This window comes from Panthera uncia, chromosome B1 (assembly GCF_023721935.1).
Source record: "Panthera uncia isolate 11264 chromosome B1, Puncia_PCG_1.0, whole genome shotgun sequence".
Classification (NCBI taxonomy): domain Eukaryota; kingdom Metazoa; phylum Chordata; class Mammalia; order Carnivora; family Felidae; genus Panthera; species Panthera uncia.
This window is the reverse complement of record NC_064811.1, coordinates 165649806-165672521: the sequence shown is the minus strand read 5'-3', so window position 1 is coordinate 165672521 and position 22716 is coordinate 165649806. Positions and strand designations below refer to the sequence as shown.

Sequence of the window (22716 nt, the reverse complement as noted above, 5' to 3'; positions counted from 1 at the left end):
TAGCACATATTATTAAACAGCCTTCTACAGGCCAGTCCAGGCCTAGGATGGAGGCTCAAGGGACAGACAGACTGCCAGAGGGGCCCAGTCTAATGGGGGAGGTAGCCATTGACATATAGTTGTAATGGGTCAAGTACTGTCACAGGAAATTCTTGGAGACCTCTGAGAACATAGATGGGGGACAGAGGGAGTAGGTGAACAGCCCTAAGAGGGGTCAGAGTCTAAGAAGACTGCAATCAGGAGATGGGGTTAGATCTTGATGGGAAGTAGAAGCCAGTGGGAACAGAGGTGTGGAGGGAGCTTGGGCAGCACAATAATCCCATGGGGACTAGCTGGAGCTGTAAACAGACAAGGCCAGGGGAGGCCAACTTCCTCCATGGGCCTGAGGTGGTCTCTAGGCAGCTCTGGGGACATTGAGTTCCTGTAAACACCCAGGATAATGCAGAGAACATTGCACCTCTTTGGAGTGGCCGTGAGAGGGCAGCAGTTGCCAAGGTCTGGGCTGCCCCTAGCTTCCAGGTCAAGGAGGGCGGGGTTGGGAGGCTGGCCAGAGCCCTGCCCTACAGGGGCCTGGCCGCTGGCTGGCTGGCTGGCTAGCTGGCTGGAGAGACGATGCAGAATTCTGGCCTGGCCTCCAATGGCTCTTTTTGCTGTTCCTTCCTGTTGTTTGTGGTCATTGGTCCTGTCTGCCCCCTTCACGGAGTCTCCCCTGTCCTGAGACCCAGGCTTTTTGCCAGAGCTCGCTCTACTCCATCCCCTCCTCTAATCCCTGGGGCAGTCAGTGCTGGCTTTGCCCTCTCTTGCTCCTGCTCCTAGGTACTGGTCTCACTGCGGTGTCCCAGGGCTGCTCCCCTTGCCCACCCCATGCCTGTTCTTCCTTCCCACTTTTGATTAAGCAAAGAGGTGGGTGGGAAGAAGGGAAATGGTGTGGTAACCCGGAGTGACCTGAGGAGTGTGGATTAACTCTTGGTGTGGGGATTATCCAGGTTTTATTTGGGGAAGGCACTTAATCGGTCGGGGTGGTTTAGCTCCTCACGTATTGGTGTTCAATGACTTCCTATGTAGGCATTCCCTTGCATCATGGTGTTGCCTCATTTCTTCATTTCTTCATTCAGAAAGTCTGTTGAGCATCTATCGGGTACCAGGCGTGTTTCCAAATACTCAGAATGCAGTCTAGGAATGGCTAGCACCTAGAATGTGACTCCCCAGCAGGTGCTGCTCTAAGCCCCTAACACATTCACTTGATCTTCATGACAATCTCCTGAGGTAGGTACTATTATTATGACATCCATTTTACAAATAGGAAAACAAGGCACTGAGAGGGCAAGTGATTTGCCTGAGGTTACACAGCTAATAAGTGGCAGAATTAGGCTTTGAACCAGGCAGTCTGGCTCCAGAGTCAGTCCGCTTAACCACTGTGCAGGACTAAAGTAAATGAGGCAAGAAGAAGGAGGTAAGTGTGTAGCAAACATGTAGCTGTGTGTGTAGTTGTGTGCCTGTCCTTGTGCTGGCCATTTTATAGGGATGATCTCCTTGAATCCTCCTGACGAGCCTGAAGGGAGGGGTTAGATCCATTTCACAGATGAAAAAACAGAGACTTGGAGAAGTGAAGCAACTTGTCCCCAGTCATGGCTGCCTGTGGGTGGTGTCCCTGTTTCCTGAGGCACGCTTGCCCAGAAGTTGCTGTGGTAGACGTGGAATGGCAGGATCCACACTCCCGAACTGGGGGAAGCAAACAGGAATGTGTGGTGAACCGGCAAATGACACAAAAACTCCGAGGAAGGGGAAGGCCTGAAGTTAAAGGGTGTTGAGGGAGCTTTCATGAGAGCTGGAGCTTCACCTGCCCTCATTCCTAGAATGCGCTTTGAGTGGGGAGCAGGGTCTTTTGGGCCCCTAGGCTGAAATGGTGACACTTTCTCAGGCCCAAGATCTCCACCTCCACCCCCCTCCCCGCCAGCCTCTTTGCTAGCCTGGCTGCTCTGCAGCTCCTGCCTTTTCTGACTCCAGAGCACTCAAGTTCATCTGTGCATCCACATCAGCCTCCAGGCCTTTGCTCCAGCTGTATGACTCTCCTGCCATCTGAACAGTCTTTCTTTCCTGGCCCCCCATAGCCTTCCTTAGAGACCTGCTTTCTCCCAGAAGCCTTCCCTGACTTGCCAACTCCTCTTCAAGCTACTAAAGCTCCTGATCTCTGGCTGGCTCACCAGTCTTGGGCTCACAGTGGGCTGCGTGGGTGTGCCAGTCCCCAGCTGGCCTCCCTTAAACCTGATTTGCTTTGTAATCCCCACCTCATCCAACCGGACTGCCTCATACCTCCATGCTGTTCCCCCTGACATGATCTTCCCCCTCTACTCAACTCTCTGTCCTCCTCCTATGTGCCCTGTGAACCTCACTCAGACACCACCTATCCCAGGAAGCCCTCTGTGAGCACGCCCCCCTGCCTCCTTAGAGTTGATTGGCCATCCAGACCACACCATAGCTATTCTTACACGAACCTCTCTGTTTTTGCCTTGAGCACATCCTATTTTCTCCCCCAATTCATTGTGACTTCATAAAGAACAGACTTGCAACTTATTCACTTTTGTATCCAGCCTGGAATAAGTGGTGGTTAAGCCAAAGTGAAATGTCGTCGTATGTGTGTGGCTCAGTGAAGGCCCACTTATTCTCTGACTTGTGAGCTCCAGCATCACTTCCTCCGTGAAGCTTCCCCCCACTTCCCCAGGGTGGGACTAAGAGCACCTCGTACTCATTTGTTAATATGCCGACTCCAACAGTCACCCCACAGTGCCCAGCACAGGGCCTGACATGTAAGAGGCCCCAGTGAATGTTTGCTGGTAAAAGAACAAAGGCACTAAGTGAGTATAAGCTCCTTGAGGGCAGGGATGGCCTATGCTTTCATCTTTGTGCACTGTACCTCCTTGTGCCCATCACAGAACCTTGAAAATGCCAGGGTCTCTACAACACACACATTTGCCAAATCGCTGCTGCTGCAGTTATACGGGTTCCAAGACATCCTGAGGCCAGAGGGGAAGGGGTAAAGAGAATTCCAAGTTCTGGGGCATTTCTGGCCAAGCATACATGTGATCCTGAGACTAGAGCCTTGGGTGTGGGCTGAGCTTCCCTCAGAGCCTGACCTGTCCCTCTGACAATCACTGAGACGTCTGCCTTCTTCAACACTGCCTCCCTCTGCATGGGGGGCCTGGCCCTAGGGCCCCCTAAGCTCTGGCCTGCCCATAGCCCTCAACCTCCTATTATCCACTAGTATGCCCAGGTAGGATCAAGGCTGGACTTCTGCTGCAATTGACTTAGGGCACAGATGTGCTGGGCTCCATGCTGGGCACCCAGTAGGGAGATGAGACAACCTAGGCCAGCCCCCTTGCAAGAACATACCTCTGCTTGGCCCCGGTACTAGTCCCACTCGGTTTGTGCCCAGGGCTTACTCTCCGGCTTCTCAGTCCACCTTGCCTGCTCGAGGGTCTCCTCCATTGCCTCCCAGTTGCCAGGTGCGTGTGGTCCTGAATTCCTGGCCTCCTCTTTCCTGCCTCTGCACTGCCCCACCTTCTTTTGGACCTTAGACGGCTCCCCCTCTCCCTGCCTCTTCAGCCCCTCTCAGCCTGTGGCCCTTTCATGTCCTGGTCCCCCTTCCTGCCTCTGGCCTCCAGGTGCACTTGGCCCCCCTGCTGTAGTCTTACCGCCACTCTTGGGCTGCAGATAGTTAACCTCTTGTTTCAACACGGCCCTGGCCCAAGCTGAGTTGGGGAGTCTGGGCTGGCACTGCCCCACCCATAAGGGGGTTGACAAGAGCACCCAGGCTCTTGCCCCTTGTCCCTGATAAACATCAGGGATAATGGCTGGGTAGGGGGCAGAAATGCCGGCAGGAGGATGATGCCTGCTGCTCAGGAAACCCTGGGGGCCAGAGCCTGGTTGCTAGGCAGAAGGTCTTGAGCCTGGGGCAGAATGAGGTAGCTTTCTCTACTAGGGTGGTTAGATGCAGGGAGGGGAGGGTGGGGGAGGGAGGATGGGGCACTGGGGAGGTGTGGGCTGAGAAGAGGAATTAGGTCAGGGATGTGGGTGGGTGGGCATGAGGGGAGGGGGCATCTACTGTAGAGCTTCCTCCTGGCTCCAAAAGCATTTCCACACTTCCCTTCCTCTCTCCCCCTCACCCCAGGTCCTGGGAGAATTCTCCCCGGTATTCCCCCTCCCCCATGCCCCCCGGTCCAGGCTTTGCCACAAGGGTGGGGGGCAGAGTGGGGGGAGGCCAGCCTCAGCTGTCTGAAGGATGGAGGGGCTGGGGAAGTAGGGCTAGGTGCCCAGACGGCCGCGTGTGTGGGAGGGGATGTCCTCAGATGCCCTCCACCCGGCAGTCCCCGCTCTGACGTGGGTGCCCCCCCCTCTCCCCGCCCGGATTAGTGGCAGCTTGGCCTGACTCTCCGGGGCTCCTTCCCCCGCCCCCGCCTGCTGCCCTCCCCTGGGCAGGGGGCTGTTCCACCCGAGGGGCACTGTGCTTGCCCAGGTAAGGGGCTCTGGGGACAGCGTGAGGGCAGCTGGCTCGTGAGTGCTGCTGTGCTTGTCAGCATGAATGTGTGTATCAGAGTGTGTGTGTGTATGTGTGTGTGTGCTCTTGAGGGCTCTATGTGAGCCTGGGGTGGGCCAGTACGCATCTGGGGGTGCTGGTCAGCTTGCCTTTGTCCACGAATTCAGCATTGTGTCCCCGCGTGTGTGGCTTTCCTTCTGTGTTTGTGTCTTTTGTGTGTCTCCTTAGATCTGCTCCGTCCTCAGGCACAGAATAGCCGGCTATAAGGGCTCTGTGGGCCGGTGGCATGGGCTGTGAAGCAAGATGGGGAGCTGGGTGAGGGTGGAAAGGGCCTTCTCCCCGCACCTCCCTATAACCCCCTCGGCATTTCAGGAACCTATTCTGAGAGTCCTGTTCTAGTCCAGAGACTGTGACCTAACAAGGCAGACAAGGCAACTGGGGGTGAGGTGGGGGGAGTTGTCTGTCATACTCCCCTGGGATAGTCCCCATCTCCTTTGGGATGACAGTGACAGGCCCTCAGCACCCAGGACAACCCAGAGTCCCACCCTGCCCTTCCCAGCCTCTTCTAGGCCCTAAGCTGAAGGGCCCAGACTTCTCCCCCCTAGACTCTCTGACAAGCTTTGGCTGCCAGAGGACACAGATGGGGGACCACAGGCACACCCCAGCCCCCCATCTGCATCATGGAGCCAGCCTGGGGGAGGGTCTGGGGCTTGGGATCTTGGCATTGCAGTCTGCATTAGACCCTCCATGATCATATTCCTGGGCACACTCAGGTCCAGGCCACCCCTCAGGGGAGCTGGGGGAGGAAGGGAGTGTTAATAACTTAGTCATGTAAACAACCCCTACCAGCCTGCCCTGCCACAGAAGCGGCCTCTGGGGGGAGGTGGAGGGGCTGAGTGAATCTATGCCAACATGACCCAAGTCCTGCCCAGTGCCTCTTCAGGACTCCTCTTCTTAGGCCCCCTCCTCTTCTCCCCATCTGGGAAAAGGATTCCTGCCTTTGTCTCTTGGGAGGAAGGCTTGCTCCCAGCTCTTCATGGCTCCCCTCTCCAGGGATGTTAGTGTGACTTCGAACCAGGCTAGAGGCATCTGAGAGCTCATCCCTTGGTTGGGATGGGGGTGGGTGGGGTGGTGCTGCCTCTGTCCTAGGCCGGGTGAAGGCAGGCCAAGGACGGCTTCCATAGGGTGGCAGGGGAGCTGTGGGGTGAGAGGTGGGGGGGCCTGAGGGGAAGGGAAGCGCCCGTTGGGTGTGTGGGTTTCTATGTGTGTCTGAATCTGTCCGTGTGTGTTTGAATCTGTCTGTTTGTGTCTGTGCTCTGGAACCACCCCCGCAGAGGAGCCGGGATGCTTCCTCGGGTGGAGGGTGCCCTGCTTTCCCATTTCCTCTCCTCCTCTCTGCTCCCTCCCAGGAGCCACTCCCATGGGCTGCTCTCCAGTGCTGGGCCTGGAAGCACTAGGAACTGGGATAGGGCAGACCCCCGAACACCAGGCTGGAGCAGGTGTTGGGGCTCATGTGGTCCCACCTCCTCTCTGGACACTTGGTGAAACCTAGGCCCATAGAGCAGGGACAGACCAGAGCCTAGGTCTCCCGGAACTGCTAAGGCAGGACACGGGGCCTGCTACTGGGACTTGGAAGGGGGCTTTAGTCAAGAATGGTGAAGAGCAGCTTGGCCAGGTGAGGATGAGGTAGGGCAGACCTGGGCCGCGGGGGGTGTACCCATGTGCCAGAGCTGAAGGACCACAAGCAAGTGGTCCAGCAGGCACAGGGTCGGCTGGCGTGGGTCAGGAGCCCATCACTGACCCGTGAGAACCCGACTGCCCCTGCCAGCTCTGGCACTGCCCCCTCCCAGCCGCCCCGCCCTAGCACCCCGGGGGGCACCCCGCCCCACCATGGCCTGGTCCGGCCCCTCCCGCCCTTTGCTCCAGTTCCCGGGCTTGGCACCTATAGTGGGGGTGCTGCCCGCCTGCCAGGCTCCGGGGCCGGGCCCACGGGAGGGTGGGGCGGCTGGGAAGCTGGCACGCTGCCCCGGGGGAGCCTCTCTCGGCAGGCGCCCGGGTGCCGCGGGGGGGAGGGGGGAACAAAGGGCTCATTCTCCCCGTGCGCAGCCGGTGGCATCGCCGGGGCGTTGGCGGAAGCCCCCAGGGCCCGGGAGGGGGCAGGCCCAGGCGGGGCCGCCGAATCACGGGCTCCTGTTTCCCGCAGGGTGCTGGAGGAGGAAACCGGCGGAGCAGCTTCCCCACTCTCAGTTGCGCGTCTGGCGATGGCGATGAGAGGTCTTGCTGCGCTGTCCGCCGCGCTCTCCCTCCATTAGCCGCGCTGCGCCGTGCTGCGCCCTCTCTGGTGCCTCTCTCCTGGGACCCGGGATCGGGCCCCCCTTCCAGGCACGACCCCCTCCCCCGGCCCTTCGGCCTTTCCCCTGACTCGGCCGTTTCCGACCCGGGGCGCACGTTCCCCCCGGCCCGGCTCCCACTCTCCCTCCGGGGGCACCCGCTCCCTAGCCCCGGCCCGGCCCTCCCCGCGGCGCAGCACGGAGTCTCGGCGTCCCATGGCGCAACCCACGGCCTCGGCCCAGAAGCTGGTGCGGCCAATCCGCGCCGTGTGCCGCATCCTGCAAATCCCGGAATCCGACCCCTCTAACCTGCGGCCCTAGAGCGCCCCCGCCGCCCCGGGGGAAAGAGAACGCGAGCGCGCTGAGCAGAGAGCGGGAGAACGCGTCCTCGCTCGCCAGCCGGGAGGCCCCGGAGCCGGCCCATGGGGAGCGGGCGCCCGGCGCCGGCCACGACGACCGCCGCCGCCGCCCGCGCCGCGCCCGGCCTGCGAAGCCCAGGTAAGGGCCGAGAGGGGGCGCCAGGGGCGGGCCTTCAGGGGATACTCGTAGCGGGGCATTTCTGAGGCAAGCTTGGGCTGCACGCAGCGAGTGAGTTCCCTGTGCTTCTCCAGTGTGCTTCTCCGGGCTAGGCCACAGATCTAAAAGTTAGGATGCCAGACAGGGCTGGACTGCGACGGAGCGGTGGCCCCAGAAAACCCGAGCGACCTCTGCCAAGGCTCTCTGGGCTCCCTCACCTTTCTCCTGGGGGTTCATCCAGCCGGCAGAGGGGGCCGTGCTGGGAGAGCGCTGCGGCTCTGGTGCCACCTGTCATCCTGGTCCTTTGCATGCACGTTCAATTTTCCCTCCTTTGCCTCTCTCTGGGGCCCAGCCCGCTTTCCCCGCCTCCTTCCCTCCCCCTGCCAGGCTGCAGTTACCAGCGGCCGCCAGCGGCCCTGGCACTGCCTGCTGGACTGGAGCGGCTTGACCCATCCCAGCTGAGTCCTCTTAATCCCCCTCTTCAGTGCTGGCTCACTCCTTCCCTTGGGGGCGGTGGTGAAGATCCCAGCCCCCAGCAGTTGCCCGGGGACTCTGCTTCAGAAGCCAAGAAACTGTACAGAGCTGGGAAGAGACACACTAGGGGCTACCCAAGTGTAGGGAAAGATACCAGCCAGCAGCCCTGCCTGACAGCTCTCCCCAGTGACTCTGGCCTGCCCTGCCTTCACTTCCCACCCCTATAGGCTTGAGTAGGGCTGAGGGGTGGGTAAGCAAACAGTACCCCCAGATCCACAGACTGCAATGTGGGAAGAAGCCTCTGAGACTCCCAATTTCCAAGCCCTATTTTGCACAAGGGCACACTGACGTCCAGAGGAGTGATATGACTTGCCCAAGGTCATGCAGCAGGTGCTGAGTCAGGGGGCCAGGATCTTCTTGTCCCCTTGTGCAGCACCTCCCACCGAGCTCATCTTTTGGGTTCTTCCCCCTTGCCCTTCCCAATGGCTCGTGACCAGGGTCCAGGCTCAGCAATGCAAGGACATGTTATCTTAGAAATGGCAGTCTTTGCTGAGGGGCTCTGGCCCAGGTGGGTTGTCAAGTCCCAGGTATTTGGGCAAAGGGGTGACCTCCCCACACTTGAGCATCCCACCCAGGCAGGTCCTTTGAGTAGCATGTGGGCAGGCAGTGTGGAGTCTAGCTGTGGGTTGGCACTTGCCTTACTGGTTTGAGCTGCCTTGGTGCTGCCAGGGCGGTGCCTGCTCTGTAGCAGGTGGTAGGGTGCTTGGGGCACGTGCCTGAGAAACTCATGCTTTGTCGGTTATGCTCCAGGGATCCCCTCTTGGAGAGCCCCATGAGGGCTGGAGAGTAATGGAGAGTACGCCCAGCTTCCTGAAGGACGCCCCAGCCTGGGAGAAGATAGCCCCTGAGAATGGCATTGTGGGACAGGAGTCGGATACCCTGCCTCGAGATGGCCTGCGTCGTGGGGCACTGTGCCTGGGAGAGTCTGCCCCCTTCTGGAGGGGTGTCCTAAGCACCCCAGACTCTTGGCGTCCCCCTGGCTTTCCCCAGAGCCCCAAGGACACGCTCCCACTGGTGGAGGGAGAAGACCCCCGCAATGGGGAGAGGAAGGCCAGCTGGCTGGGCAGCAAAGAGGGTCTGCACTGGAAGGAGGCAATGCTTAACCACCCACTGGCACTCTGTGGCTCCGCGTGCCCGCCTCGCTATGGCCCCCTGATTCCTGAGCATAATGGTGGCCATCCCAAGAGTGACCCTGTGGCCTTCCGGCCCTTGCACTGCCCCTTCCTGCTGGAGACCAAGATCCTGGAGCAAGCTCCCTTCTGGATGCCCACCTGCTTGCCACCCTACCTAGTGTCCAGCCTGCCCCCAGAGCGTCCGTGTGACTGGCCCCTGGCCCCACACCCCTGGGTGTACTCAGGGGGACAGCCCAAAGTGCCCTCTGCCTTTGGCTTAGGCAGCAAGGTGAGTGATGGAGCAGAGAAGGTACCTGAGGCTCAGGCCACACGAGGTAGCTCAGTGATCCTTGAGCAGCCCTGCCAGGGCCACACAACTCTGCTCTTCCATTCTGATGACAAGATAAGACAGCACCCAAGTAGTCAGCTCAGAGTCAACCCCAAGCAATTCTTCTTCTGAGCAATTCCATCTCACAAAGCCTTCCTTGCCTTTGGGCCATTTCAGGGTTGACTCACCCATTGTCCACCCAGAACAAATCCCTGGGAACTGGGATCTCAGAATGTGTGGTCTCATCCTGGGGTTGTGGGGCAGACGAGGCTGTCTGTCTGGGAGTGGGACATGAGGGTGCCCCATGGCCTGTGTCTACGGCACCTCCCCCTGCCCCAGGCAACCCACCCACATGCCTAGGAATAAGATTTAAAATATTTTAAGACCAGCATGGTACTGGTCATCAAACAATCTCAATAGATTCTGGAGGCCCTTTGGGGGTGGCAAGCACTAACTTTTAGTTGCTGGATTTGTGCGGAGGTCTGAGAAATCCTGGGGGAAGGATCTGGGGTGGCCAGGGCAGTGGGGAGGCACTTAGGGAGCAGTGCCTATAAACCAGGCTTGAGTTCTTCAGTGTTTTCACAACCCTTGAGGCCACACAGGCGCACACCTGCTGGTTGTCGGTTCTGCTCGTCCTTTGAAGCACTGGGGATCAAAGTCAGCACTAGCTCCATCCCTTCTCCTCTCTTTAGGGCTTTTACCACAAGGATCCAAGTGTTCTCAGGCTGGCAAAGGAGCCATTGGCAACTGTGGAACCTGGGTTGCTGGGCTTAGCCCCTGGTGGGCGTCTCCAGAGAACTGGGGAAGTGGAACGTCCTTCATTCCATCAGAGAGACGGAGAGGCAGGAGTCAGCAGGCATCAGAATCTTTGCCCATTTCTCCTGGGACATCCAGATGCTGTTCCCCGGAACCCCTGGCCCACTTGTCCCCCAGGCCTGGTTCATACTCTTGGCAACGTCTGGGCTGTACCAGGGGGTGGGAGCCTTGGGTGCCAGCTGGGGCCATCAGCCACGCTGAGGTGCCCCTCTCCTGGGCTTCCTACCACACAGGTGGGCTGTTGTTCGTCTCACCCACCTGCTAGAGATAGAGATCTTGGCCCTTGTGGGAAGTGCCAGGAGGGCCTGGAGGGGGGCACCATTGGGCCCAGTGAATCCAACGAGGAAGCAAACAAGACCTCTGGTCCCAGGGCCTGCCCACCCAGCCATCATACCAAGCTGAAGAAGACATGGCTCACACGACACTCAGAGCAGTTCAGGTGTCCAGGTGGCTGCCCTGGCGATGAGGAGAACCCATCTGCCCACCTGCAGGCCCTCAAGAGGGCAAGCAGCCCTGAGGTCCAGGGGGCAGGTGGCAGCCCAGCTGCCAAGCGCCCACCCAACCCTTTCCCAGGCAGTGCGGGGCAGGGGGCCAGAGATTGGCAGATGCTCAACTCATCCTTTGGGAACAAAGTGGAGGCAGAACAGCATGATGACCACAGAGGTAAGTGTGCACGGGGCCCTGCTTGGGAGGGGGCAGCTGGGACTGGGGCTTTGTGGGGAAGTGGGGTCATTAGAGGTGTTTATGAGTGGATTGCACAAGTTGTCTGGTTTCCCACCGAAATGTGATAGTTCCCTGGGAGTTCATTAGCATCTACAGGCCAGAGCCTTCTAGAAAGTGGCTTCTTCTTCCCATCTGCCTCCTCCCAAGCTATGATGTGTTGGTGGCAATATAACAACATGGTTCAGAGCATGGGCTCTGGAGTCAGAGTGCCTGGGTCCTGACTTTGCTGACTGGTGCTATGTGACCTTGGGCTAGTTACTGCACCTCTCTGGGCCTCAGTTTGTTCATCTATAAGGTGGGGATAAAGACGGCATCTACCTCATAAAGGCTGCTGCAAAGATGAAATGATATCATTCACATAAAGGGCTTTGAAGAATTCCTGGCACTTTATTGAGTAAGGACTCAGTAAACATTTGTCCTCGTTTTTGTTTTTTTTTTAATTATTTTTTTAATGTTTATTTTGAAAAGAGAGAGAGACAGAGTGTGAACCAGGGAAGGGCAGAGAGAGAGGGAGACACAGAATCCAAAGCAGGCTTCAGGCCCTGAGCTGTCAGCACAGAGCCCAATGCAAGGCTCGAACTCACAAGCCGAAGATCATGGCCTGAGCTTAAGTTGGAGGCTTAACCGACTGAGCCACCCAGGCGCCCTGCTAAACATTTGTCTTTGTGATTACTTGTGCCACTTAACCCTGTCTGGCAGATTATCCCTCCTGAAGGACCCCTTGTCCTGCCCCAGGAATAAACAACTACTCCCTTGGGCAATGGGATCATGGAAACTCAATTTGGACTCTGCCAGTATTAGGACTTTGGGCACATCCTGAACCCCTCTGTCATGCTGTGCTCTTCATGGAGGGAGCCGGCACTGATGGCCCATCACCTCAGTCTTGACCTCCAGGACTGCCGGACCTGGATCCCAACTCTCAATGGCCTTGCCTAAGCACCCCTGCACCTGGCGTGGGTCTGTCCACACTCTTGCAGGCCTCTGCCTGGGCTGGGAAGCAGTTGGCCCCCTCTCCCTTCTTGGGTTACTGCACCTGTGGCCTATGTTGAAACCCTCAGGCCTTCTCACCTTCCGGCGCCCTCCGTCCCATGCCAGGATTGTCTCCTCAGGCTGACACGACGCCAGAGGTATTGCTAAGCCCACGGCGCAGCAATCCAAAAGTCTACACTGACTGAGGGACTCCTGGCTGGCTCAGTCGGTAAAGCACGTGGCTCTTGATCTCAGGGTTGTGAGTTCAAGCCCCACACTGGGGCAGAGCTTACTTTAAAAAAAAAAAGATATAACAAAGTCCACACTGACTGGATCTTGAACTTGGGGCAGGATAATCATCTCACCTGCTCCAACCTTGGGCCCAGCACAGTAGACCCCTCCTCTCAGCCATCTGCCCGTGTCATTCTCAGACTCCCTGCCCAGCCTTTTTTTGTGAAGTTTCTGGCTGCCTGGTTCACTTTCACTAGCTCCAAATCAGGCTTAGTAGACTAGGGCCTAGGGGCTGGGCTGGCTCTGTATGTGGGTGGGCTGAGTGCTAAGGCACGGCCCAGGGTTCACATAAGCCCAGCAAGTCCCTGACCAGCTTCATTGTCTCCTCAGGACCCCAAGATGGTAGGGCCAGCAGCCTCCAGGACCCAGGGCTTCAGGATACACCTTGTTCGGCTCCTCTGGCATGCGTGGCTCAGTGCCAAAGCTGTACCCATGCAGCTGGAGAGGTGGGAGGGCCGGCCTGCCACTCCCGGCAAGTGCTGAGGTGAGCCTGTTGCCCCGGTGTGCCCCCAGCATCTTCCCAGTGGGGGCTCCCTCCTTACCTTCCTGTGCCCTGTCTTCAGATTGCCTCCGGAAGGGGAGCAGCATCAGGAGGAAGACTTAGCAGTCAGCTCTGAGGGAGGAGGGTCTGGCCCTGAGGCCCAGCTCAGCAAGGGCCTTGCCAAGCATCTGCTAAGTGGTTTGGGGGATCGACTATGCCGTCTGCTGCGGAGGGAGCGTGAAGCCCTGGCCTGGGCGCAGCGGGAAGGTGAGCAGGACCCGTGGGGCAGCCAGAAGCCCGAGAGGGCTGGATCCTGCGGTCACTGTGCTTTTACAAGGAGCAGGAGGTCTGCAGAGTGTGGGCCCCTTCCTCCCCTTAATGCTGTCTGTCCTGATAACGGCTCAAGGAGAGCTCCTGCACTGCTTTGCCCTTATTCTTAGCTTAGGCTTCTAGTTAACATGAGTTCTGAAGTTTCTGGCCTGGGTGAGGGATGTTGGGAGGGTGTGAAACCCGGTCCAGTCCAGCTGCCTAAGAGCTTCTGGGTTTGTTAGGGGAACAAGACTGAGAGCCAGGTATATGTATGAACTCTGGAAGGTGAGGGCCCTCCCTGCGTTTCGAGGCTAATGGGCCCTAAGAAAGCTAGTAGGGTCTGGGCTGATGTGAAGAGACCGGTGGGGAGCCAGACATTCCGTGGGTCCCCCTGGCTTCAGGCTCTCCCTCCTGCTCCCTCTCACAACACTGCATGTGCATTTGAAAATGTGTGCACACACCTGCAGCAAGGTCACAAGCTGGCTCCCTCCTGTCCCAGAAAGTTCAGCTCCCTCCCCCTTTCCTCAGCCCATCTAGCCTGCCACTCCCTCAGCCTGGATTCCCAGCACTCCACATCAGCCAGCAGCCTGTCCTCCTCGGCTCACCCCAGCTTGCCCAGCCCCTCAGGCCTTGGCACTTTCTGTTCCTTCTGTCTGGAATGGCCTTCTCCTCCCTTTCTCCCTGATGAATGAACACTTACTCATCACTCTAGGGGCGCATTTTGTGAAGCTGCCCCCACCATCCCTACCCTCGTCTTTCTATCCCTTTCTCCTACTCCAGCGCCCACCCCGTGGTGCCGTGGTCATTGCCCCGTCTATGGGCCCATCTCCCCTCTTGGAATGTGAGCTCTAGGAGGGCATCTCTGAGCCCTGACCAGCTCTGAGTCCCCAGCGCTCAGCCCCACACAGGACAAGGTGTCTGTTGCATGAGTAAATGAGCGTGTGCTCACTGGCGTCCTTCCACCTACTGCGGAGGGCTTAGTCAGAAACCCCAGGCCAGGGAAGGAGTGGCCGCCTAAGGTTTCCTCTTCTGGTGTACAGAGTCTCCTGCAAGAACGCCACGTCCGGAGGGAGGGAGGTGGGTGAAGGAATGTGTTGGAAATGATGTGGATTGGTAATTCAGGACTGATGGGGGAATCCTTGGGGCAGGAATTGGGGAGGTGAGGCCTGCACTCTCCCTGGGAGGGTTTTCTGGAGACGTGCTGTGGGGAATTTCTTTACAGAGGCTGTCGAGTAGGTGGGGTTGTCTGCAAGGGGCCTGTCTCCCTTCCAGGGTGGCCCCACAGTGGAAGCTGCTCCTGCTCTTCTCCATCCCTGCCTGGAGGTCCTCAAAAGGGACCTATGGCTTGAGCCTCCTCTGACCCTGTTCTCTCCCGTGGTAAGCAGGCCAGGGGCCAACCAGGACAGAGGACAACCCAGGCATTCCACTCTGCTGCAGCAGCTGCCATCGTGGACTCTTCAACACCCACTGGAAATGCCCCCACTGCAGCCACCGGCTGTGTGTGGCCTGTGGTCGCATGGCAGGTGCTAGGAGGGCCAGGGACAAAGCAGGTAGGAAAGGAGCTGGGGGCTGAGGGTGGGAGGGCAGAGACGGGGGCCTCCAAGGGCTGCTCTAAGGTGTGTGGCCATTTCTTGGCTGCCTCTCCTCAAGAAAGCCTCCCTCCCCAGCCCCAGCCTCAGCCACCATGGCTCAATGCCCCTTAGAGCAGACTTTTCCCTCTCCCCAGATCAGAGGGCCACGCCTGTGTCCTTGCCCACCCTTAAGAGAAGTCGAGTGCCTACTCTATGCCTCCCAATTTGCTCAGCTTGCATCTTTTTAAACCTTACAACATTGTGAGGTGGGTATTATTGCCTCAACTTTCCAGATAAGAAAAACTCAGAGAGGTTAAGTGACTTGTTCAAGGTCACACAGCTAGTAAGTGTTAGGTCCAGGATGCAGACTCACGTCTTCTAATCCCAAGTCTTACTCTTTTCATGGTTCTCAGCTTTTTCTCCCTTGGCTCCACTCAGTCACCTGAGGACTTAAAATTTCCCAGTGTTCCAATAGAGATAGCCAAAAGGAGGTGCAGGGTCAGAAATGTTTCAGAACACCGTATTCTATGTGATCATCTTGGAGTCTGGCAATGCATATCAGCATTTTAAAGGCTCTGCATTCTGCAAGCAAAGGATCCTATGTCACTCTTGAACCCAAGTTTCCTAGAAAGCCCATGTTTTATGGATTGTCAAGCCCCTTGATTTAGATATCATGCCCTTGTCCTTCTTCCCTGTCTTTAAGCTGTGGTTACTTTGGTTTCCTGACCTGCACCTTCTCTCTTCCTACCCACAGGCTCTCAGGAGCAGTCCACAGAGGAGTGTCCTCAAGAGGCTGGGCACAGTGCCAGTTCCCTGATGCTCACCCAGTTCATCTCCAGCCAAGGTAAGCCATCTTGGAGAAATGGGGTGTGCAGAGGGCGGGTCCTGGGGAGAGCAGCTTTCTGTGTGGATGTGCCTCAGCCTAATCCCATGCCCTCTTGCTTGGTGAGGCCAAGCAGGACAGGGACAGCCTCCTGTCCACACTCACCACCAAACTCTATCTCCCTTCCCCACTCACAGCTCTGGCAGAATTGAGCACCGCCATGCACCAGGTTTGGGTCAAGTTTGACATCCGGGGACACTGCCCCTGCCAAGCTGATGCCCGGGTGTGGGCCGCTGGGGATGAGGGCCAGCAGGTAAGAAGCAGGGCATGGGACAGGTGCCAGCACTAGCTGGTTGGTCCCAGGATTGGGCAGTGTGTTTGGAAGTTACTGACCTTGGCAGGGTTTGGCCCGTATCTTTTGATGGGACTGAAGGATATGGAAGCTGGGTAAAATCAAGCTACTTCTCACCTTCCTCTGGGGATTGGGATCCATGGATTGAGCTCTAGCACCTGTCCCACCTCCCTCGCTCCTGCTCAGAGCTCCTATCCACCTTGTGCGTGTTACAGCTTAGCGTTTGCTGGCGGGTCCTGTCTCTCCACTCAGCAGGCATGGACTCCTGAAGGTGGAGTTTGGACCTACTTTCCCTGTGTGCCTTGCGCTTAACACATAGCAGGCACTCAGTATGCATTTTACAAAATTTTATAAAGTTCATGCTTTTATTATAAAAATCATTCATTCAAGAAATGGCTTATTGAATGCATTTCGTGTGCCAGACAGTGTTACATACCCATGATGAAAACTACAAGCAAGTAATAGGAAGAAAACAACAGTAGCCCTATAATGCCACCCTTATCATTGTGACATATTTCTTTCCAGGCACTTGCCTGTATATTCAGTCTGTTTTTGTGTATCTTAGATCAGACTGTGTGTGGCATTCCGTAAGCAACTGTTTCCCACCTAATGTTATATCACATAATACTTTGCTCCTTGTAAACACAGTTTTAGGATTTATAAGAGTCTGTTGTTAATACTTGTGGGTTGGGTTGGACTGAGCTGTGTTTGCCATTTTTAAATCTCTGGTTGGATTGGGGGGGTTGGTGGATGGGTTTAACAGAAGGAGCCGACAGAGAAAACTCCCCCAATTCCACAATCTTCTTGCAACGGGGATACTGACAGGACCAAGGACATCAAGGAAGGTGAGCAGCCCCCCTGGCCCTCGCTCACACTGTGCATGGGGAGGCTGGGCCAGGGCTGGCATCCCCAGGACAGATCGGAATTGCTTTAGCCAGCGCACCCCTCCCCCCCGCCCTGCCCCCAATAATCTTCCTCACTTTTCTCAAGTCATTCCAGATGAAATAAATCTAAATACAATCTAGGACAAGTCTCCCCACCCCTGTCCAGTCAGAACCCCACTGTGAGCCCCTCCTTTGGAGAGGCAGCGGGAGACAGACTTGGCCAAGAGATGAGGGCAGACCCTATGGGCAGTGGAGCCTCGAAGGGAAGGGGAAGCCTCTCACCATTTTCCTCCCTGCCAGAGACCCCCGACTCCACGGAGACCCCAGCAGAGGACCGTGCCAGCCGAGGGCCCCTGCCTTGTCCCTCTCTCTGTGAACTGCTGGCTTCCACTGCTGTCAAACTCTGCCTGGGGCACGAGAGGATACACATGGCCTTTGCCCCAGTCACTCCTGCCCTGCCCAGCGTGAGCGAGGGCACAGAGGGAGGCCTGGGGGCCCGGGGACAGAGGCTGGGCTGGCCCTCCCTGTGGGGTAAGGCAGGTCCTGAGCTGTTCTGCTCCTCCATCCCTCCCTTCACACAGGACGACCGCATCACCAACATCCTGGACAGCATCATCGCACAGGTGGTAGAACGGAAGATCCAGGAGAAAGCCCTGGGGCCGGGGCTGCGGGCTGGGCCAGGCCTGCGCAAAGGCCTGGGCCTACCCCTCTCGCCAGTGCGGCCACGGCTGCCTCCTCCCGGACCTTTGCTGTGGCTGCAGGAGCCCAGACCTCAGCGAGGCTTCCACCTCTTCCAGGAGCACTGGAGGCAGGGCCAGGTGAGGCTCCTCACCTCCCAGATCCCCATTCTCATGGCCTTGGTCACCCTCAGGGCCTCAGGGTCACCATCAGGTAGACCTGGTCCATCACACAGAAGGGGCAGCGGGGTTGGTCCCCACACTGGTCTGGTATCCCTCACAACATGCTCTGGCCTGGCCAAGTTGGGTGCCTGTCCATTCTCCCTACATCCCTCTTCCTTTCCTCCCTACAGCCCGTGTTGGTGTCAGGGATTCAGAGGACACTGCAAGGCAACCTGTGGGAGACGGAAGCTCTTGGAGCACTTGGAGGCCAAGTGCAGGCACTGACCCCCCTTGGACCTCCCCAGCCCATAAGCCTCCACAGTGCAACGTTCTGGGAGGGATTCTCCAGGCCTGAAAGTAAGTGTCCCTGATGTGGGGTATGGGGAGCTGGGAGACTGAGCCAGGGGGCAGCGAAGTCCCATGGTGACCCTGGGGGGCAGCTGGAAGCAGAGCCCAGGGCAGAAACTAGACTGTCTTGCTGCCAGGGGGCCGGGGTCCTCTGGACAAGGAGGTTCCTCCCCCGGCAAATGGCATGTCTCCTCCTCTAGTTCGCCCAAAGTCAGATGAGGGCTCCGTCCTCCTGCTGCACAGAGCTCTGGGGGACGAGGACACCAGCAGGTGTGTATAGTACCAAGGGCTGGCCCCACTTGCCGAGGCTCTGCCCAGCCCCTTGCTGTCACTTCTCCTTCTTCACCCCCCACCTCAGTGTTCCCTGCTTGCCTCTGGGAGTGACCCCACTAGTGGTGGGCTTTGAGGGGATCTGGGTGCCTGGGTTGAACCTGCTGGGTATGACCCTGCCCCCTTCAGGATGGAGAACCTGGCTGCCAGCCTGCCACTCCCAGAGTACTGTGCCCACCATGGGAAACTCAACCTGGCTTCCTACCTCCCACCTGGTCCTGCCCTGCGTCCACTGGAGCCCCAGCTGTGGGCAGCATATGGTGAGTGCTACTCCACCCTGCCCAGCCCCTGAGCCCATTCCTGTTACCTCTGGGCCCATGTGTGTCTGTGCCAAAGTCCTGGAGCCCGTGCCCAGCTGTCCCTTTTCTGCCTCCATCAGGTGTGAGCCCACACCGTGGGCACCTGGGAACCAAGAACCTCTGTGTGGAGGTGGCTGACCTGGTCAGTGTCCTGGTACGTGCTGAGGCCCCACTGCCTACCTGGCACCGGGCACAGAAAGGTGGGTCCTGGGCCAGAAGCAGGGGTGGGGACAATCTGCAGATTTCAGCGTGCTGTTTCTGCCTACCCTGGGCCCTCCTGAGCTGTTTTTCTTCCACAGACTTCCTCTCAGGCCTGGACGGGGAGGGGCTCTGGTCTCCAGGCAGCCAGGTCAGCACCGTGTGGCACGTGTTCCGGGCACAGGATGCCCAACGCATCCGCCGCTTTCTCCAGATGGTGAGGAAGGAGCTGGGAGCCCTCCTCTTCCCCTGCGCTGCCCTCATGCTCCCTGGGAGTGGGGGTTCCCAGCCCAGGAAGCCCTCCCTGTTGTGTGTGTCCCATGTGCTCACTCTCCCTGCCCCCTAGGTGAGCTGGACAGCCTTGACTCCCCCAGACAGGTACAGAGAAGGCAAACTGGGACCTTATGAGTTGTGTGCTGGGGCACGCAGAGAGCAGGGGCTGAGGAAGGACCTTATGATGAAATGAGAGCAGGAGCCATCACAGGCTAGGCACTGTGTAAGAGCCTTGGGTACATTATCTCGGTTAGTCGTCATAACCACTCTGTGTGGCAGGCACTGCTGCTTTCCCATTTTGCAGATGAGGAAACTGAGGCTGAGTGGTAGAGTAGAGACCTGAGCTTATGGCTATTCCCACCTCAGGTCACTACACTGCTCCTCCTGGGAGCAGGCAGCATCCCCTGCATAGGCTGGGGGTGGAGGGGAGCCTGGCAGAGGGCAAAGGGAAGCCCATCTGAGATGTCCTCCTGCTTCTCCCCTGTCCATTATCTACACCTTATGAGGAGGTGCTCTTTGGGGTGCTAGCACTTGAAGGCTGAGGGAGACAGCATGGTAGGTAGAGGGACAGACTGGACAGGATGAGGAGCAGTGAAGGAGAAAATGAGCAGGGGGCAGGAAGCTCCAGGGGGTGGAAGGCGGTGGAAGGCTAGTGTTAAGGGTAGGACAGGCACAGCAGTTCCAAAGGCCAGCTGAACTCTGATTGTCCTGGGAAAAAGACGTCCACCAAGTGTCACCCCTGCTAAGGCACACACATACTTATACACAGACATGCAGGTGTTAAACTTGCTGTCCACCACCACCCTCCTGCCCACAGGCATATGTATCTGCAGACACATCGACAAACACACACAGATCTGTAGATGTACACACAGATGCTAGAACACACAGAGGGAGCAGACAGAAGCACACCTTCATACATAGACAGCCTCATCTAGTCTGGGTGTGGTGCCTCTAGGCAGTCTCATATGGCCAAACCTGATGATTCATGGAGAAGGTTTGAGGGGCATATTCTCACTGGGTGGCCTGGGAAACACTGATCAAACTCCAGGATGCACTCAGAGGGCAAAAGAGCCTGGGCACCTGCCTGGGGCTACCTAGGGTCCAGCCTAACACACCAGCCTCCCCTTTCCCCATGGCCCAGTCTTGGAAGCCTGAGTCCTAAGTCCAGGGACAATTGCTGAGGTCCTACTGAAGGGGTGGATTTGTCCAGCAGCCAGTTGGGGCACGATGCTGGCATTTACCCCTACGGCTATTCCCTGGGCATCTACTTCTCTGTCCCCCGTGAATCCCTGTTTGCCCAAGGAGTTCCCCACTCTGGTTGGGTTGATGAAGGCCTACCCTCCCCATAGCCATGCCTGCTCCAGAGGCCTCAGCCCAGCAGGCAAGACTGTACTTCCACTGGGCATCAGAACTTCTGTGTGGCCTTTGTTGCATCTAGGATCTTAGAAGAATCTGATAAATGCTTTAGATCATCTCATCTCAAGGATATACAGCTATCTAGTCACCTACAACTTAGCACACAATTCAGGACGTTCACAGGACTCCAAGTCAAGATCTCCTCATGTAGACAGTTTATGAGCTGGGATTATGCAGGGTATCTTTCTGGGTTTTCGAGAAAGGGGCCCAGGACCAGGGACACAGAGGCTACTGAAGGCATCTAGCCCCACGAAAGGTGGGGGTTTAGACTCCCAGCCTCAGAGCCTTAAACCTTTCCTCTAAGCTGTTTCCAGCCAAATCTCTGTTCTGCCAACCTAAGCAGCCCTAGCTTCTCACCACCCAGCCCCTTCTCTCACTCCTATGACCTCCCCTCCTTGCCCCGCAAGACTTGACCCCTTCAGCTCTTGGCCTTTGCGCCCTGACCTTTGGGAAGTCTGTGCCCCATCTGGCAGCCCTGTCCTTGTTTCCCCACCTTCCTCATTCTGCCTTCTCTTTGAGGTGTGCCCGGCCGGAGCAGGCAACCTGGAGCCTGGCACCCCAGGCAGCTGCTACCTGGACGCAGGCCTGCGGCGGCGCCTACGGGAGGAGTGGGGCGTGAGCTGCTGGACCCTGCTGCAGGCCCCTGGAGAGGCCGTGCTGGTGCCTGCGGGGGCTCCCCACCAGGTGCTTCCCCAGCAAGCCAGGGGCTCTGCAGAGAGCTCACACTATGCGAAGCGCCAAGAGCAGACACCACAGTGATACAGCGTTCCCCGGCCTGCTCTGTCTTTGCCCCTCCCGATGCCCTGAGAGCTAGGCAGGGCAGAAAGTCACGCCCCATTGTAAGGAAGAGGAGAAGCTGAGTGGTCTTGAAGTCATCTAGCCCAACTGAGCTTCTTGTCCTCGGTTCCCCACCCTGCCTGTGCCACCTCTGGCATCCCCTGGGCATGGTTTTGGCCTTGCCCTTTGAGGTGCCTGGTGCTGAATCCAGGGCTTCTGCTCTCTGAGAGCTGGGTGGGGGTCATTATGGGAAGTAGACCTCAGGGACAAGAGGAGCAAGGGGAGGATGTGTGACCCCGAGTCTCCACTGACCCTCTGCCTACCTCCTGTCTGGCACAGGTACAGGGCCTAGTAAGCACAGTGAGTGTCACTCAGCACTTCCTGTCCCCGGAGACCTCTGCCCTCTCTGCTCAGCTCTGCCACCAGGGACCCAGCCTGCCCCCTGATCACCGCCTGCTTTATGCCCAGGTGAGTGTGACACTGGCCAGGAGGGCAGTTGGGGTGGCATAGCATATCTACTCTGTGCCAAGCAAGCAGCCAGCCTGGGCCTAGGAAGGGCATCCTCAGTGGGAAGAGCCCAGGAATGTGACTGTAAACACCTTGTCCTCTCTTTTTCTCCTAGATGGACTGGGCTGTGTTCCAAGCAGTGAAGGTGGCTGTGGGAACATTACAGGAGGCTAAATAGGGGTATCCCCAGTGTCTGGGGTAGGTTGGGGGGCAAATACTCAGTCCAGGCACAGCTTCAGCAGATAATGATGCTGGGAGACTTGGGGACTTTTGGTCAATCCCTCAAGCACCACTCTGGGCACAGACAGGGCACCCTGTTCCCCGCTCCAACCTAGGCCCTACAGCCAGCAACCACAGTGCCGTCGAAGCTCACACCTGCCCTTCGCAGGCTGGCACCTGCTGTCCCTGCATCCCTTGCCATGGTACCAGGCCCACACTGGGGGTGAATGACTCCCTTCAACCCTTGCCCCCTGAACCCAGGAGGCAAACAGCCCTTCCCTGGGACACCTCGGGAATCATTCTGGCTTAAGCAACACCTTCTTCTGCTGCCTCATCCCCTGCTGTCCCACCCGTGCCCGTGCTCTGCTTACACCACCTGCATCTTCACTGGGCTCCCGGGTGGCCCTTCACACTGCAGGCATGCTGGACAAGGGGCCACTGAAATCCTGCCCTCTCGCCAGAGAACAGTGAGGTGTGGGGAGAGGGTGGCATCAGGACATTGCCCAGGCTTGGCTGGAGGGAATGATATGGGTGATGCCCTGTTCCTGCTCCCTCTTCTCACCTCCCTCCTTCATGATTTCCATTAAAGTCTGTTGTTCTGTGAATGCTGCTGGAGTGGTTGGCCCTGCTCCTGCAGGCCACATGGACTGGGGAGGGGTGGGGAGATAAGGAAGTGGAGTGGGGCAGGGGTGGGGGTGATGACAGGGACCTCAAACACCCCTGCCTACTCTTCTTCCTGGGGCCTGGATCCTTTTCCCACTGAGGAGCAGATGGAACGTTCCAGGGGTCTGCTCCTGAGGATGCTCCTGACAGCAGACGGTGGGCAAGGCACCCTGGGGTGCAGCAGCATGGCAGCTTTCCTGTGCGCACTGGCTGCAGAGATCTAGAGCCCCAACCCGCGGGCAAACTTCAGGCTACCCCAGCTCTCCTGTCT

General features: G+C 57.8%; 2 protein-coding genes across 2 annotated transcripts; both read left to right on the top strand.

The window, feature by feature from the left end:
- The first annotated feature begins 35 nt into the window (after positions 1–35).
- HRURF (HR upstream open reading frame) lies at positions 36–7432 on the top strand. The gene is made up of 2 exons (XM_049631523.1): positions 36–2855; positions 6738–7432. Exon 2 carries the CDS (start codon positions 7081–7083, stop codon positions 7183–7185), a length of 105 nt encoding a protein of 34 aa, XP_049487480.1. The 5' UTR covers positions 36–2855; positions 6738–7080; the 3' UTR covers positions 7186–7432.
- Positions 7433–8552: 1120 nt separating this feature from the next.
- Positions 8553–22415, top strand: HR (HR lysine demethylase and nuclear receptor corepressor). Its single transcript, XM_049631518.1, has 18 exons — positions 8553–9315; positions 10047–10833; positions 12484–12637; positions 12717–12901; positions 14329–14493; positions 15269–15358; positions 15535–15650; positions 16453–16534; positions 16874–17037; positions 17155–17391; positions 17604–17769; positions 17961–18030; positions 18220–18350; positions 18470–18589; positions 18689–18804; positions 20799–20963; positions 21396–21524; positions 21679–22415. Exons 1-18 carry the CDS (start codon positions 8656–8658, stop codon positions 21739–21741), a joined length of 3600 nt encoding a protein of 1199 aa, XP_049487475.1. The 5' UTR covers positions 8553–8655; the 3' UTR covers positions 21742–22415.
- The last annotated feature ends 301 nt before the right edge of the window (positions 22416–22716 follow it).